This window comes from Microcaecilia unicolor, chromosome 4 (genome assembly GCF_901765095.1).
Source record: "Microcaecilia unicolor chromosome 4, aMicUni1.1, whole genome shotgun sequence".
Taxonomy (NCBI): Eukaryota; Metazoa; Chordata; class Amphibia; order Gymnophiona; family Siphonopidae; genus Microcaecilia; species Microcaecilia unicolor.
This window is the reverse complement of record NC_044034.1, coordinates 60,936,412-60,954,168: the sequence shown is the minus strand read 5'-3', so window position 1 is coordinate 60,954,168 and position 17,757 is coordinate 60,936,412. Positions and strand designations below refer to the sequence as shown.

Here is a 17,757-nt window from a genome sequence, read left to right as displayed (position 1 = left end):
TTTCTTCTTGCCCGTGCAGCGCCTTCGGACAGAGGAGAGAGGCGCTGCACGGGCCCGGTAAGAGGAAGGGGGGCCCGATGGAGGAGGGGAATGGCGGCGACGACCCCAAAAGGGGGCGGGGCACGGACGGAGGATGTCGGGAGGCGGAGCTTAGGTGAGAGAGTAGTGAGGAAGGGAGGGGGGCAGGGGCTTCTAGAAGTTTGCTTTTTCGGGGTGGGGGGAGCGGCGGAAAGTGGGGAGCAGCGGGGGGGGGGGGGGCAAGGCCGTCCGTACAGGACGCTCCTGATGAGCGCCCTTGCCCCCTCCCGATCCTTTTTTTATTTTGATTTGGGAGCCATGTGCTTGCGATTTGACTGTGTTTTGAACGTTTCTGGCATGCGCAGAGCAGCCAGCATAACGCTTGGCTGCTTTGCGCATGCTTTACGAGCCGATTACCGACGGGGATTGGTGCATTGTTCTTTCCAATACCGCACCAAACTTTTTGGGGCTGTGTTTTTGGAGCATGCTTCGTTATTTGAAATTCGGTAAAGGTTTTAACGTTTCTGATTTTTTTACGTTTGCTTGATGCATCTACCCCTTAGTTATAAGAAGGGAGAGAATAAGTCCATGGAATGTATTGTTGTCAAAAAGGTGTCTTGCTGAGCGTAGTTGATGGAGAATGAAAATGCTAACCTTGTTTAGCTGTGAAATTTACGTAACAAAGGATGGCTTAGAGTCAAGTGTTACTCCAAAGTATCTAAAGGAATCAACTGGCACAACAGGATTACCAAACCAAGAAATGGTGTTTGTTGGAGGAGACAAGTGGTCTGTAACCCAACATACAACAGTTTTGTGTTTATTAAGTACTACCAGTCCGCTACAGTCTAGACAGTCCTGAAGCAGCCCGAAGTGAGGAAAAAGAATCTTATTGGGTAAAGTAAAAGAATATCATTTGCGTAAAAATAGGCAGCTATGCCCTTAGATTGAATAAGGGCAGCCAATGGATTTAGGAACAAGTTAAAAAGAAGAGGCGAGAGTATGGAACCCTGGGGAACCCCACAATGCAGAAGTTGGGTTTCTGAATGGGTCTGAGAAGATACCACTTTAAAAGACCGGTTTGACAAAAAAAGAAGAGAACCAATTTAAAACAGTTCCAGATACTCCCAGGGCGGATAATTGAGAAAGAAACAGGGCTGGATGAATCGGGTGATAAATCTAACGACACTGTTAGGGCCACCTTGTGTTGACGTATGTAAGAATGCAGGATAAAATTACGCTGCGCAGGCTTTTTTAGTTTGTGGTCTAGCAATCTACCCGCACAATTGGCACCTTCAAAATATTCCTGCCTAAGCATCTGCAGTTTCTAAGTGATCTCCTCTAAGTCAAGTTCCTGTATAGCAACCCGAAGCCGAGCCAAGTGAGAAATAGCTCCTCGCTTGGCTCGGCTGCCTTATGTCGATTCTCCAGTTCATACAGCTGATGTAGCTCAAAATGTTTCCGCGAACACTCTATACCTATGGGCAGCCAATGCTATCAATTTACCTTGCAGCACTGCCTTAAAGCTTTCCTAAAATATAGGCAGTGAGATCTCTGCTAGATCATTAAATTCAAAATATTCCTTCAAATCTGATGTAATGTGCTGCACATTATTAGGGTCCCTCAGTAAGCTATCATCTGGACCCCAAGGTCCACGTCCTTCATGATCACCCCCCCCCCCCCCCCCCCCAGCAAAACCCACTGGAGCATGATCCGACCACACCAGCAGCTCCATTGTTTGACTCAATTCCCTCTTTAATATATAGCATAATTCCTCCCCCCACAATTGCGATATAATTTGTACCTTGATAACGCAGTGTCTCATTGATTGTCCTCCCTCCACTAGGTCTCTGAGATGCCTATTATGTCTGTCTTCAGTTAGTGCTATATACTCTGTCTCATCTTATTTTTTAGGCTTCTAGCATTTGTATACAGACACTTCAAATTGTGTTTTATCCTTGCATCTACAAGATGTTTAGAAGTTGACAGGGATAATTTGCATCCTTTATTGTGCTCTCTCCTTAAACACTCCCGGCTTTCTTTCACCATTGTTGAAACCTCTATGTTGGGACTCCCTAAAGATCCTGTTTTAGTAGTGGCCTTCAAGGATACTGCACACTGAACCATATGCTCCTGGGTGACTGTTGGTTCCCCCCGCCCTCCCCCCACACACCCATTTTAGTTAAAAATGCTCTATATTTCCTTTTTTAATGTTAGTGCCAGCAGCCTGGTTCCATCCCGGTTATGGTAGAGTCCATCTTTTTGGAATAGGCTCCCCCTTTCCCAGAATGTTGCCTAGTTCCTAACAAATCTGAATCCCTTAACTCTTCACCATTGTCTCAACCACGCATTGAGGCTTCCGAGCTCCGCCTGCCTCTTGAGTCCTGCGCATGGAACGGGGAGCATTTCTGAAAATGCTACTTGGAGGATCTGGATCTCAGCTTTCTATCTAAGAGCCTAAATTTGGCTTCCAGAACCTCTCTCCCACATTTCCCTATGTCATTGGTACCCACATGTACCAAGAGAGCTGGCTTCTCCCCAACATTATCTAAAATCCTGTCTAGGTGATGTGTGGGGTCTGCCACCTTCGCACAAGGCAAGCAAGTGACTAGGCAATCCTTACGTCCACCAGCTACCCAGCTATCTAGCTATCTACACGCCTAATGTTCGAATCACCAACTACAAAAGCTGACATAACCCTTCCCTCCTGGGTAGAATCCCCTGGAGACACATCCTCAGTGTGAGAGGATGTTGCATTCCCTGGTGGGCAGGTCCTAGCTACAGGATTACTTCCTATTTCACCAGAATGATGCTTTCCTTTTAAGAGACCGCCCTCTTCCGATACAGCACAGAAAGGGAATAGGAACACAGATTTGGGCAATGCTAGACCACCTGAGCGGGGCCGAGAGTGAAGGCTTTGGAGACCACCTGAGTAGGCTGGGGGGGCTAGGGAGACCACCTGAGCATGGGAGACTAGGGAGACAGACAGGGGATGGTAGGCATGGGAGAGGGGACTAGGGAGACAAGGGATGCTTGACATGGGAAGTGGCTAGAGACACAGAGGGGGAGGGGTGCTAGACTTGAGGAAGCCACTAGTGAGACAGAGGATGCTGGATGTAAAACACTATATGGAGGGAGAGCGAAAGAGAGGGATGCTGGACCTGGAAAGGAGGAGAGAGTGGAGATGCTGTGGAAGAGAGAGAAGGGGGTATTAGTGAGGGACTGGGTAGGGGAGGGCTAGAATAGTGTGGTGCCCTGGTGTCTAGTGACCTCTTCGGGGCAGGAAAGAGCCCCATCTTTCCTGGTGGCGCATTTGCAAACTGTCTTTTTCCCGGCACTGATTCAAAATGACTGTCGACAGTTCAAGCAGTGACCTTGCAAGGCTCTTTGCTGCCTCGAAGTGGTCACTAGACCACCAGGGCACCACACTAAGGTAAAGGAGGGGAGGGGAGGGGAGGGAAGGATAGGACGCCTGGCCATGTCCTCAAAAAGAGAAAATGTCCAGGTAAAACCGGACGTATGGTAACTCTATGCTTGAGTAGAATGTATGCCAGTTCCATGCAGATTTCTAACTATACTGCAGTGCACTATAGCTAAACACATACAGCTGCCCTCTTTTTCTTATTTCAATGCAGCATGAAGGCCGTAATTTGCTTTGTAACACAATTCTTTTTGTGTGTTCACTATAGTCACAGATGGAGAGGGGACATAAATTGAAATATTAATGTGATCCCCTCCAATCCAGAGTGAGGGTTGAATTAATACAATCCAAACCTGATGCAGAAATTAATATATTAGTGGGTAGATATATCATGAATTATAGGGATGTGCACAAGCCTAAAAACCTTTGGGTTTTTTTGTGGAAAATTTGGCATTTTCTCCTGATTTTCATCATTTTTTCAGTTTGTTTTGCATACTTGTTTTAATTTTAAAAAACATTAATGCATTCAAATCGATTGTGCTTCAGTATATTCATAGGTTAACAAGTATTAAATCAGTTTTGTGTACAATAATTTTTTTAATTATTATGTGCAAATGCACATTCCTAATGAATTACTAACACTACTTTGATTGGTGGTAGTATACTTTAACTGTCTTCTGATTGGTTGTTGATATTCAAACTTTAGAGAAAAGTGAAGGAAAAAAACTGCTCTTCAGTAACATTTCATTAACAGCTTTCTCCCCCCCCCCCCCCCCCCCCCCAAATGTTACATTCAGGGCATTACAGTAACATTGCACTCACTCTGTACAAATTGGGTGTGACTGGAAACCTCTTCCACCAGGCACCAAGGACTATTACTTTAACTGAAGAGTTATTTTTTAAATATGTATTTTTTTTCTCTGCAGAAATGTGAGGTAGAATGTGTGGTATGAAGTAGAATTATTCTTGGAGGGCAAGCCCAACGATTAACAGCACACTAACAATTATCCTGGTGTCTCATTGGGCAGGACATGAACATCCCTTTGGAATTAAAATGAGCCACATTCGTGATGCAGTGTCTCGGAGCCAGGTATCAAAGGACTCGGTCTGTCCTCTGGACCTTCAGGGACCTCTCCTAATGGAGCAGCTGCCCCGACAGCAGCAATGCCAGTTCATACTCAAACCAAGTCGCTTGGCTATGGACCAGCATCTCACTGGTGAGATTTTTCTCCTTTCATAGAGCATTCATTCAGCCTAAAATATTCCACCTATAAAGAGTGTTATTATGGAAAGCTGGCATGATGGAGGAAAGGGAGGTGCAGACATGTATTCCAGCTTTCTGATATGTGTTCCCAGGATATGTAGTATATTTGCATGTGCTGAGGAAAGTCAATACTACGCATCATGAAACAAGTGTTATGAAAACAAACAAGTAATCTTATTTTACATTTCCTCTTTGGTATTCTGTTGTGATTTCTTAACAAGCTATTCAGACAGGTAAACCTGAGTAAAGCTCTAGAGCATTTGCAGATGAGGCTGGGCAATTTTCAGATGCCAGTTTCTCTATTAAACTTTCTGAAAATTGCCAAAGGGAGATATGTATACTTTTAGTTGCATAAAAAGTGGGCAGGCTCAGGGGCATGTTTCTCAGGGGAGAGAAATAATCCACATAAATTACATTTTCAAATCTATGCATGCTGTTTTGTAAGGAAAAAGTGCCCACAGAAAAAGCAGGACTAGATCTCTGTGGGTGTTTTATTTGGGGCAGTTTTCAAAGGAAGGGTGTGCTTGCACTCCAAAGTCTAGGGGTAAAAGTGCCCACTAGCTTTGCCTCTGTTCGGGTACTTTTGAAAATTGCTCCATAATTCATGTTTCTTGGTATTCCATGGTAAATAGTTAAGCTAATTCACTTCACTAAGAGGGTGATTCAGTAACAGGGTGCCTGCTATAGATGCTTGCTATGGGGCCTATTTAAGCTTTTAATTTGAAAATATTATAAATAAAAAGTTAAAAAAAAACATAGGTGCCTAGTTCATTACAGAATACTAGTACAAATGGCAGAGAACTAGTATAAGGGTCCCCTATACCTGGCTTATTGTCTCAGGATAGATATACAAATCCAGTATGAAAAAGGACTGAAGGAAGCTAGTGTAGACATGGATGAAACTCCCATTTACTGAGCCCTCCCCAACTGTGGGAGGAAGACAGCTTCTGCTAGCGGGGCCTCAGGATCCCCACCAGCCTGGGGAATTTTGTCTTCCCTGCCCCCCCCCCCCCCTCTCGGCGGGCCTGGTTGGCAGTGGGGGCTTTCGGTCCCACTAGACCACCAGGGTCTTTTTAATGTTTGGGGGGTGGGTGGGTGGTGGACCTCCAGGCCTTCTGTTTGGGGGAGGCGGGCTTAGCTTTAATAGGTCCAAGCTTTTTTTTTTTTTTTTGACAGCCCAGAGCTGTCAAACAATTAATGCAGGAGGATTGTGCCTTGGGTGCATGCCCAGGCACAATCCTCCCGCAGAAGTATCCCAATAGTCGAAGCTAATAGTGTGTTTAAATTTGCATGCTATTAACTTTGATCATAGGGGCGTTGTTTCCTCGTTCTGTTCCGGCGCTAATTTTAGAGCACTATTCATAACAGTGCGGAGGAATTGATCATCTGCCCATGAGCCTGGAACTGAGCTACCTTAAGGTAGGAAATATCTTAGGTAGCTTGCTGAATCAGGAGGGCGAGACTTAGGGAGAGCAGGAAATTGAAAGTTTCTAGCCGGTCAGAAGAACAGAGAGGTGGGGAGGGGGGTGGGTGGGAGAGAAAAGAAGTCCTTCACTCTATGCTTCCACCATAAAAATGTAAGCTGCAAATGCTCCATTAAAGTAGGCCAAGTTTATCTTCGAACCTTGCAGGAAACTGTAACTTTGGAACCTAGGGCTGTGTTAGGCCCAATTGTGCTGAATAGTGAAAGATAGAACTTTAACTTAGGGACTCCAGGCCAGAGAAAGCTGTTTATGCTGTGTTTTTGAGACAGACTCGTGCATGGTGTAATCCTGCAGGAGCAGGTCATGGGGAGAATTCTTGAGAACAAAGACTGACTTTTTTTTTGCATGCTTCTTTCTCCTCACTTGTGTATGGAGCAGGTTACCCCTCTCCCAATACATCAATAAGCTGTTTTGTTTCACTTTTGACCTGCCGTCTGGCTGTGATTAATCAAGGCTCCAGGCCCACTTTTGCACATACATACTGCTACATGCATAAATTGGACTTTATCTTGCATCTAAGTCTCTATTTTACAAAACCAGGGTATGCACATATGAAACCCAAGCATGTTCAAATGGCTAGGGAGCGTGGTCTGGCTGTGTTTTCAGTAGGACAAGTGCCTGGCAACAGAGCTGCTGAGAGGGGGTGTGGGGGCAGAATTCCCCAGGCATGCAAGGGGGGGCCTGATGCCGAAGTCTCTCTCTCTCTCTCCTACTCCCGACGGGACCCAAGTGATCGCATCCCGACAAGAGCAGGAGAGAAAAAACTCCAGCGCTGGGCCCCCCTTGGAGGCAGGGAAGGACTCGGAGCTTCCTCCAGCACTACTCTTCTGCCCATTGCTGAGCGACTGCTTTTCCTCTCAGGCACGCATGCGTGGTTTTGAAACCGAGCTTGCCCTGAGAGGAAAGGCAGGGGCAGGCAGTCAGCGCTGGAGGAAGACAGCTTCTGCTAGCGGGGCCTCAGGATCCCCACCAGCCAAGGTATTTCAATCTTCAGTTTTGTTGTGGCAGTGATCGGGGGGGGGGGGGGGGGGTAGCAGCGATCAGAGGGGGCCGCAATGGACAACAATGGGGGGGGCGGCCCGGCAGTGGCAGCCCTCCACTGGGCTCGGTTCAGTCTCTTGGCAGCCCTGCCTGGCAAGTTCATAGACATTTATTCTCTATTTCAGAAGGGGACTAAATATCTTTGTCTTAAAAGATCGACATCGGGAGTTACACCTTCTACCAAGCATGTTTAGGATCTGGTAAAAGCTGTTATTGAGTTGCAGTTCACTGGAGGGATTAGGGGGGTATCTCCGTGGTTTTTGTCCCACCCCCCCCCACCCCCCCCAATACCAAACTATCCAGGGAAACCAGTAAATGTGACCATCGGTATAATGCCTGGCTGTGCTTCTAAGGTAGCAAAGATAGCCGGTTATGTGCTGGCTTTGAACCTGTCAATATTATATACATTTATTTTTCTAAAATGGATAGTTATTCTGCACACATCCAGCGCATAAAAGTCCATTTATCCTGTATTTTAGAACAGGTTCTACGTCGGAAAATTCTGTTCTAAAATACCTGTGAAACTTGAGATGCACTGATCTGCACGTCTCAATTCCTACTTCTTCAACCAGTGACGATCCTAGGTCGGCTGCCACCCAGGGCGGATCGCCAATGCCCCGCTGGCTCCCTGCTCCCTCTGCCCCAGTACAGGAAGTAACCTGTTCCGGGGCAGAGGGAGCAGGGAACCAGAGGAGCCGACAGGCACGCGGCTGCTCTCTGCACCCCTCCAGCGGCATGCACCTGGGGCAGACTGCCCCCACCGCCCCGCCCTTGGTATGCCGCTGTCTTCAACCTGTGTAAAATGGGGCTGAAAATGATAGATTACATTAATTTATAATAATTATATTTAAAAAAATACAATACCTCAAACATAAAAAAAAGAAAGGCATACTGTGGCCCTCCTTAAATTCCAGAACATGCCCCCCCCCCCCAGCTGCAGTTATGTTACAAAACTGCTGAAAAACGTAAGCCTTGAAAGCAGCCTTAAACTTTGGAAAAACAGACGTCCCGTCGAAGATGTAAGGGCAAAGCTTTTCAGAGATGAAGTTATACTAAAACACTGGTTTGCCCAATATTCAGCACTATTTAACCGGTCAGGAAAGGCCCTGGCGGGTTAAATAACCTACAGCCAGCTAAATATTAATATTCAGACTGAGATAGCCGGCTATCTCGGCCGAATATTAGCGGCTAGCCCAGTCACCGGCTATGTCTTGCGACTTAGCTGGTTAGCACCAATATTCATTGGCAGGATAAGTTTAGCTGACAGATAGATCCACATAAATAGAAGGTCTATCTTTGGCTGCCATAACTTAGCCAGTCAGCCGATGCATATTGGCTTAACTAGCTATGTGCATAGCGGCCAAAAAAAAAAACCCTGGAAATTCAGTGCCGGTTGCTGGATATGGCCTAGCATTGAATTTCCGGGTTCACCACTGACCACAGGAGGCAACCTGGCTAACTCCCGGCTAAGTCTAGATATTGGCCCCTATGTTTTCAGATAAAAAGTGACACACTGTGAAAATTAAACAAAAAAAAAAGTCCTTTCAGTGCCTGCAGATTCCTCTGTCCTGTTGACATCCCAAGCTCAAGCAGCAGAAAGATGCAGAGAGAGACTGAGATTATGTTGCTGAGTTTGATGCCAGGATTTCCCATCCTTGGCCTAAAGAAGTTGTGGCAGCTTGGCTAGCAGCAGTGGCATACCAAGGGGGGGGGGGGCGGTCTGCCCTGGGTGCGCGCTGCTGGGGGGGTGCCGCGCGCCTGTTGGCTGAGTCCGCTCATTCCCTCCCTGCTGTTCCCTCTGCGCGGAACAGGTTACTTCCTGTTCCGGGGCAGAGGGAGGAGCAGGGAATGAGCTTGGAGCCGACAGGCACCCCCCCCCCCCCCCCATCAGGTAAAAAAGCACCCGGGGGAGGGGGTGTAATTTCGCCAGGGGGGGGGGGGCACATCGGCGATCCGCCCTGGGTGTCAGCCAGCCTAGAAACGCCACTGGCTAGCAGTCAGGCCTGGGCCCTTAATAAACTACAGCCATACAGAGTTAAAAGTAAAACAAGGCACTTTATTGATGTACAAGGAAAGGGTAGTCTGTTCCTTTCACAGTTGAGGAGAAATAAACAGTTTTCCATAGTGCCTGCAGATCAATCCAGAGACTTGAGGACTATGTCCATCTACCAGCAGGCGGAGATAGAATGCCAGAGTCTGCCATATAGAGTACTGTGCAGCAGCTTCATTTTCATTATTCTGTCTATCAGGTGGATGGACATAATCTGTCCAATTTTTGTTCAAGCGCTTTTTCTACTGCCGATGTTATCTGGGACAGCTGCTCTGTAGTGAAGGGCGATCCCCCCTGCAGCGACCTCACTTCAGCGCTTCCCTCAGCTGCCTTCAGTTTCTCCTCCCATTTTGCTCTCTTACCTGTCATGTTTCCAGTCGGAAACTCTAAGAATTTGTCCATTTAGCATGCACTGCAAGGGAGCTGGTAAAAATCCTCATCTAGAGCGGTCTTTCCGAGTTTATAAGTTGAAAAGGGGTGCTGGAGCCTCAGAGAGCATGAGAAATGCGTCTCTCCCTCTCAATGCATCACATGGTCACTCTCCAATTAGTTTAAATTTACTACTTTGTAGCTTCATCGCGTGCCCCCTATTCCTAGTATTTTTGGAAAGAGTAAATGAGCAATTCGCGCCTACCCGTTCCACTCCTCTCATTATTTTATAGACCTCTATCATATCTCCCCTCAGACGTCTTTTCTCCAAGCTGAAGAGCCCTAGCCTCTTCAGCCTTTCCTCATAGGGAAATCTTCCCATCCCCTTTATCATTTTCATCGTCCTTCTCTGTACCTTTTCTAATTGCACTATATATTTTTTGAGATGCGGCGACCAGAATTGTGCACAATATTCAAGGTGCGGTCGCACCATGGAGCGATACAAAGGAATTATATAATGTCCTCATTTTTGTTTTCCATTCCTTTTCTAATAATACCTAGCATTCTATTTGCTCGCTTATCTGCCGCTGCACACTGAGCAGAGGGTTTCAACGTATCATCAACGACGATGCCTAGATCTTTTTCCTGTGTGGTGACTCCTAACGTGGAACCTTGCATTACACAGCTATAATTTGGGTTCCTCTTTCCCACATGCATCACTTTGCACTTGCTCACATTAAACGTCATCTGCCATTTAGATGTCTAGTCTCCCAGACTCATAAGGTCCTCTTGTAATTTTTCACAATCCTTGCAATTTAACAACTTTGAATAACTTTGTGTCGTCAGCAAATTTAATTACCTCACTGGTTACTCCCATCTCCAGATCATTTATAAGTATATTAAAAAGTAGCTATTGTGACTTTAAATAAGCTGAAGATTATTAGCCAAATTAAGGAGCAGTTTCCGCAGAGAGATAAATATAGAGGGTTAATGTCTTGGCTGATAAGTAAGAAGAGGTCAGCTAAGTTTGTAAGGCAGATTGAGGATAACATGTATAATGTGTGTACATTCCTTGGGGAAATTAACGCCGTTTCAGAAATATGACTTTGCTTGTTATTCCTGCAAGCTATAAACAAGAAGTGCATTGAATTATTTCTGAATAAAACACCATTTCCTAAATTGGAAAGAAAAGGCAGAAAAGCCATGCTGTGAGGTGTGCTGCAGGGGTGGTACTGAACAGTTCCAAGGCACTTAAGGAGAATGAGGTTTCAGTTATTACTTTTTCAGCATTTTGCATCTGCAGAGTGTAAACTGATGGTAATGTGGAAGCTGCAGGAAGCTATTTTTGTTTCAAGTTTCCTATCTTCACAATTTAGAATGAAACAATACAAAATGATATAAGATATCACACATAACAATACAACATATATAAAATAATTTAAAGTCTTCAATACACTGAGCCCGCAAAAAGGTGGGAAAATGTGGGATACAAATGCAATAAATAAATAAATAAATTTGAAGTTTTCTGTTGACTATGAAACATTACTGAGTTTTATAAAAACACTAGTAAAAAAGGCCCGTTTCTGTCAGAAATGAAACGGGCGCTAGCAAGGTTTTTCTCGGAGTGTATGTTTGAGAGAGAGAGATGTGGAGGGGCATAATCGAACAGAAACGCCTATCTCCATGGGCGTTTATCTCCGAGAACGGGTCCATGAAGGGGCGGGCCGAACCGTATTTTCGAAAAAATGGACATTTTTGAGCTGGGCGTTTGATTTTTTTTTTAGCAATAATGGAAACTAAAAACACCCAGCTCAAAAATGTCCTAATCCGAGCCATTTGGTCGTGGGAGGGGCCATGATTCGTAGTACACTGGCCCCCCTGATATGCCAGGACACCAACTGGGCACCCTAGAGATCAGTGCGGTGGACTTCAGAAAAAGCTCCCACATGCATAGCTCCCTTACCACAGGTGCTGAGCTCCCAACCCCCCTCCCCCAAAACCCACTACCAGCACAAGTGTTACAGGTGGGAGGGGGATGGGCCTGGGTCTGCCTGTCTGAAGTGCACTGCGGTACCCACTAAAAGTGCTCCAGGGACCTGCATACACGCAGGCCTCTAGGACTTGTTACTGCTGTATAACATTGGCACACCAGTTGACACCTGAAGACTAATCTCTCCGAAAACGTCCTTTATTGGAATAACCGCGTTTACTCACAGTTAACTACAGATCAGAGGTTCTGCCCCACCACTGGCAACGAGTCTCCCTGGTAGTGAGATTAGCAGGTCAGAGCTGGCAGAATGCTGTACAATGCCCTCTTTCAGCCACATTCAAGGTAAGAACTAAGTTCTCTAACGTGGCTAAACACATGGAAGGGATCTAAAACTGGCTTACAAAAATGGCCACTACCTCATGGACTACTGGAAACACAACAGGGCACACTCTGACCCAGTAGGCAGGGGGAAAAGCACCATGGGAGAAGTGCCTACCAACTACCAACATCGTGAGACTGTAACACAAGCTAATGAAATCATGGAGCCCAATACCCTACACCAGTGGTGTGCTGGAGCCGGCTCGCACCGGCTCACAAGAGCCGCTTGTTAAATTTTGACAGCTCTTGCGAGCCGGTTGTTGTTGGGGGCGAGCCGGCTCCATTGCGGGAGGTAAGCATGGCAGGAGGGAGCCATCACAGGCCATGCTTACCTCCCCTGCCGCTCCGAAGCATATACAACCATGTCCTTCGCTCCCACCCTCCCCTCCCGCTCCCCTCCGTCTTTTTTTAATTACCTCCGTCGAAGCGCGCGCCATTTAAAGCCCTGCTGCGTGCTGGCCGTCTCCAGGCTTCCCCTGCTTGCTTCGGATGATGTTCGTGCCTTAGTCCCGCCTTCATTCTGACGTCATTTCCTTTTTTCGCGAAGGCGGGACTAAGGCACGAACATCATCCGAAGCAAGCAGGGGAAGCCTGGAGACGGCCAGCACGCAGCAGGGCTTTAAATGGCGCGCGCTTCGATGGAGGTAATTAAAAAAAGACGGAGGGGAGGGTGGGGGCGAAGGACATCGGACATGCTTCGGAGCGGCAGGGGAGGGAGAAGAATCGCTGGATGGGTAGAGGGGGGCAGGGGAGAGACCTGCTGGGCATGGGTGGGTAGAGGGGGGCAGGGGAGAGACTTACTGAGCATGGATGGGTAGAGGGGGGCAGGGGAGAGACTTGCTGGGCATGGGTGGGTAGAGGGGGGCAGGGGAGAGACTTGCTGGGCATGGGTGGGTAGAGGGGGCAGGGGAGAGGCTTGCTGGGCATGGGTGGGTAGAGGGGGGCAGGGGAGAGACTTGCTGGGCATGGGTGGGTAGAGGGGGTCAGGGGAGAGACTTGCTGGGCATGGGTGGGTAGAGGGGGGCAGGGGAGAAACTTGCTGGGCATGGATGGGTAGAGGGGGCAGAGGAGAGACTTGCAGGGCATGGGTGGGTAGAGGGGGGCAAGGGAGAGAAGAGAATTGCTGGGTATGGATGGATAGAGAGGGGCAGGGGAGAAAGGAGAGTTTCAGGACATGGATGGAGGGGAGAGCAAGAGAAATTCTGGACATGGATGGAGGGAAGGGAGAGAGAAGAAATGCTGGACATGGAGGGATGATAGAGGAAGGAGATTAGATGAGGGAAAAGGAAGTGAGGAGAGAAACTGCACATGGATGGAGAAAATAGGCAGAAGCTGGATCCACTGTACAGTCAAGTATGCGGTGGACCAGAAATGAAGAAGAAAGGAGGAAAGAAAAGAAATAAATGGAAAGGAAGCCCTGGAAACGGAGTCAAGGGAACAGATAGAGAGCAGCAGAATCAGATACTGGACCAGCATGATCAGAGAAACAAAGTCACCAGACAACAAAGGTAGAAAAAAAATAATTTTATTTTCATTATAGTGTTTGGAATATGTCCACTTTGAGAATCAGGTGCTGAACGTTAAAAGTTTATATTTATTTACTTATTTATGGCATTTTATCCCATATTAAACATGAATTAGATTGGAACCTGGGATAATTTAATTTTTTTTTCCTGGAGAGAGTAATGTGTTGGTGGCCCCCCCCCTCCTCCCCCCCCCCCCGGGGTATAGCCAGCTCTGCAATTTTTTTTTGGGGTGGGGGCGCAGAGGTGGGTGGGGGGCGCCGAGGTGAATGGGGGGGCGTCGAGGTGGATGGAGGGGGGCGCCGAGGTGGACCAGGGAGAGAGCCTGTTGTTAAAAATTTACCAGCACACCACTGCCCTACACCCACCACAATGCAATGCTGATGTGACCCTGTAGTGCACCCGAGAGCCACATCTGACCCAGGGAAAGGCTGTGAGAGGATCGAACATATTCTGCTGTCATGGAGGTGGGTACGGAATTTGAGGCTAGCATACAGGCTGGGAAAAAAAGTTTTTAAAGTGTGTTTTTTTTTTTGGTGGGAGGGGGTTAGTGACCACTGGGGGAGTCCGGGGAGGTCATCCTCGATTCCCTCCAGTGGTCATCTGGTCAGTTGGGGCACTTTTTTGGGACTTGTTCGTGAAAAAAAAGGGTCCAAAAAAGTGACCCTCCCCGCTGCTGGATCGCTGTTCAAAATGGTCACCGAGACTTCCAATGGCGGACTCGCAAGACTTCTGCTGTAGTCTTGGAGGCCGCCCTTGTGTCAGCAGCCATTTTGAACAGCAATCTGGCAGCGGAGGAGAGTCAGCACCAGCAACGGGCAGGCAGGACCGGGGATCTTTCCTGCCTATCCCGAAGAATTCGCTACACAACCTGGGTGGCTGGAGGGGGGGAGGCAGGTGAGAGAGCAGGGTCGTTGGACATAGGTGGCTGCAAGGGGGCAGGGGGAGAGGAGGGTCGCTGGACATGGGTGGCTGCAGGAGGGGCAGGGGAGAGGAGGGTCGCTGGACATGGGTGGCTGCAGGGGGGGCAGGGGAGAGAGGAGGGTTGCTGGTCATGGATCAGCTGTGAGGCATAGAATGTTTTTTTCTTCTTTTTTCACGGGTTCTGAAGTTCACAGCATAATTGCAACGGTGACGTCAGCCTGACTACGGAGCCTAGCTCAGCAACTCAGAAGGAGCCACGGACACAGGCAGCAAGATTAGAACGTTGGAGGTGAGAATTATTATATAGGATAAGAATAGCCATACTGGGTCAGACCAATGGTCTATCTAGCCCAGTATCCTGCTTCCAACAGTGGCCAATCCAGGTCACAAGTACCTGGCAGAAACCCAGTTAGTAGCAACATTTCATGCTACCAATCCCGGGGCAAGCAGTGGCTTCCCTCATGGCCATCTCAATAACAGACTATGGATTTTTCCTCCAGGAACTTGTTCAAACCTTTTTTAAACCCAGATATGCAACGAGTTCCAGAGCTGAACTATTCTTTGAGTAAAAAAATATTTCCTCCTGTTTGTTTTGAAAGTATTTCCATGTAACTTCCTTGAGTGTCCTCTAGACTTTGTACTTTTGAAAGAGTAAAATATCGATTCACTTCTTCTCGTTCTACATCACTCAGGATTTTATAGACCTCAATTATATCCCGCCTTAGCCGTCTCTTTTCCAAGCTGAAGAACCCTAACCTCTTTAGCTTTCGTCATGTGGGAGGAGTTCCATCCCCTTTATCATTTTGGTCGCTCTTCTTTGAACCATTTCTAATTCCACTATATCTTTTTAAGATACGGCAACCAGAATTGAATGCAATACTCAAGGTGAGGACACACCATGGAGCAATACAGAGGCATTATAATATTCTTGGTCTTATTTTGCATCTCTTTCCTAATGATTTCTTGCATTCTTTTTGCTTTTTTGGGCGCCCTGCCGCACATTGGGCAGAAGATTTCAGTGTATTGTCTACAAGACACCTAGATCTTTTTCTTTAGTGCTGACTCCTAAGTTGGACCCTAGCATCAGGTACCTATGATTCAGATTATTCTTCCCAATGTGCATCACTTTGCATTTGTCCACATTAAATTTCATCTTCCTTGTCATCAATACCAGACCAGTCCAGACCAATGAGTTATGTCCATCCACCAGCGGAAGGAGACGAGAAAATAGTTCCTTCGCCTCTTAAGTGTATTGTGCAGCCTGTCTCCTAGCGGATGGTGGACGTATTTTGCAGCTCTGTCTAGTGCCTGGCTGGCTACTCCTGCCTTCCCTGGTGTCAGGTTATCGCTGATTTCTTGAAGTGTGGCTTGGCTAAATGACACTTGGTTTCCGGGTTCGTCATCACTCAGCTGGGGTGACATCCGGTAATACTGGGTCCCCCCCCCCCTTTCCAGCTTCACCTCGGCCCTCTGTGGCATCTTGGGAAGTGTTGTAAGGATTATTTATTGAACTTCAGCCAGAGTCCTGGAAGCTCATTACAGCACATCAAGTATATGCCTTTCTTTTCTTTTCCAGATCTCAGCTAGTTCATTCTCAGTGTTACTGAGCAGACAACAGGCTTACTATACTTATTCCCAGATGGGTTTGTTTCTAGATATGGAAAGTTTTCTCCCGGGGGGGTCTCTTTTGGTTGTAGTTGGTTCTGAATATTTAGCAGAACAGCGTTACTTTGTCATCTAGTTCCCAATTTTTCCTTCTGGGGCGTTGTCTAATTATGTGGCGCTAGTTTCCCGCTTGCCGGGATGTGTTCAAAAAAAAAAAGGGAAACCTAAAAGACTTTCAGGGCACCGGCTTCTTCGTGTGGTCCCTATGGTACAGGTGCTAGCGATTTCTTTTTTTTTAGGCAACCTAAGCAACCTTTCTCAGCTTCCTTTCCCCTCCAGTTTCTCAGTGGCGGGACGGAGTAATGGTTCTAGGCGGGAATTCGCCGGAATCCAGCCTGAAACGTCACTAGTTTTTCCACGATGTGGTCTGCTTCCTGATTGCTCTCAGGAGAGTTACTGGGAACCTTCTTTCCTCCTGTGCCTGCCTTTCCAGTTTCAGGTAGCAGGTGTATATTGGGGTGCTTAGATTCCTCAGTGTTGTGTCTGTTATTTTACCATTTGCGATGCGCCGTTTTGTCAGTGCAACAGGGAGCCTTTTTGTCTTCAGTTCTTTCCCGCCTTTAGTGACAGTTCCTTTGCTGTTTAAAAAAAAACAGAACAGCCGTGACCCTATTGGCAAGGCGGTTGCCTGACCAGCCTTCTCTTTCTCCTTTGGCTGGATGTCATGCTTTACTGATGTGATAACAGGTTGCAGGTTTGCTCGCTACCTTTATTTTCCTTGAGGTGGCTGAGGGTCGTTAGCCTAGCAGTATTTCAGTCTTCCTTTTCCATGGTCCTTCGTGACTCTGGGGAATTTCAGTAGGATCCCGTCGGGGTTGAGTGCAGCTTGTTGTGTCATGCATGTTCTTGACTTCTCAGTACAGGGTAGGAGTTCTGCCCTGGCTTGTGTCAGAGGTGATATTTGTTCCTGCTGGGCTCGTGCAGGTCTGGCTTACATAATTTCAGGTGGCAATCTGGTCGCCCGTGAGTGTTTTTCTGCACAGCTTTCAGTCCTTTGCTTTTAGATTGGCTTGGACTTATTCTTTCTAATTGCCCTAAGCCATGCCAATTCTTGTCTTTCTCCAGTACACTTCCACTGTGGCCTTTTCAGCCCTGAGTGCATTTCGCACCCTTCCAGACTAGATCCTTCTGCAGGTTTCTGTATGTGATCTTTCTTTGCTGGTATGTGTTTCTCTTCTTGGCTACTTTGCCTTGTCAATCTCTGGAGTTTGCCTCTTTTCTTTGAGAATTTTTGTGCTGCTTTCTCTCGGGAAGTCACTTCTGCCTGTTCTGCAACTCTATTTGTGTTGCTCTCTTTCCTTTTGGAGGGTTCTGATGTTATAGCAGTCCTCATTTGCGTGTCATGCTTTTCTTGTTTCCTTTGGGACAGGTCCTTTGGACTTCGCCTCCTTTTGTTTTTCCTCAGAAACTTGGCCCTTCGTGCGGGGATTTGGCAATCCTTAGATGCTGACATTCTGTGGTATTCCAGGATTACACTCTGGTTTCCTTGCCTGACAATTTCTTTCTCTCCTGCATGGCATTTTCTCTCTATATGGTTGTTGAGATGTCTCTTCTCAGGTCAGGTATGTCTCTTGTAGGGTTTGACAGACTGACAGGTCAGCTCCCCCATCCTAGCTTTTTCAGGATACCCTAC

At 47.2% G+C, this 17,757-nt stretch overlaps 1 protein-coding gene across 1 annotated transcript in view; it reads left to right on the top strand.

The window, feature by feature from the left end:
- The window catches only part of LOC115468509 (rho GTPase-activating protein 20-like), a 285,485-nt gene that overhangs the window by 199,953 nt on the left and 67,775 nt on the right, over positions 1-17,757 (top strand). Inside the window, exon 9 of the mRNA XM_030200279.1 lies at positions 4,465-4,653. Coding sequence (XP_030056139.1) covers positions 4,465-4,653 — 189 coding nt within the window. The remainder of the gene's footprint in view (positions 1-4,464; positions 4,654-17,757) is intronic.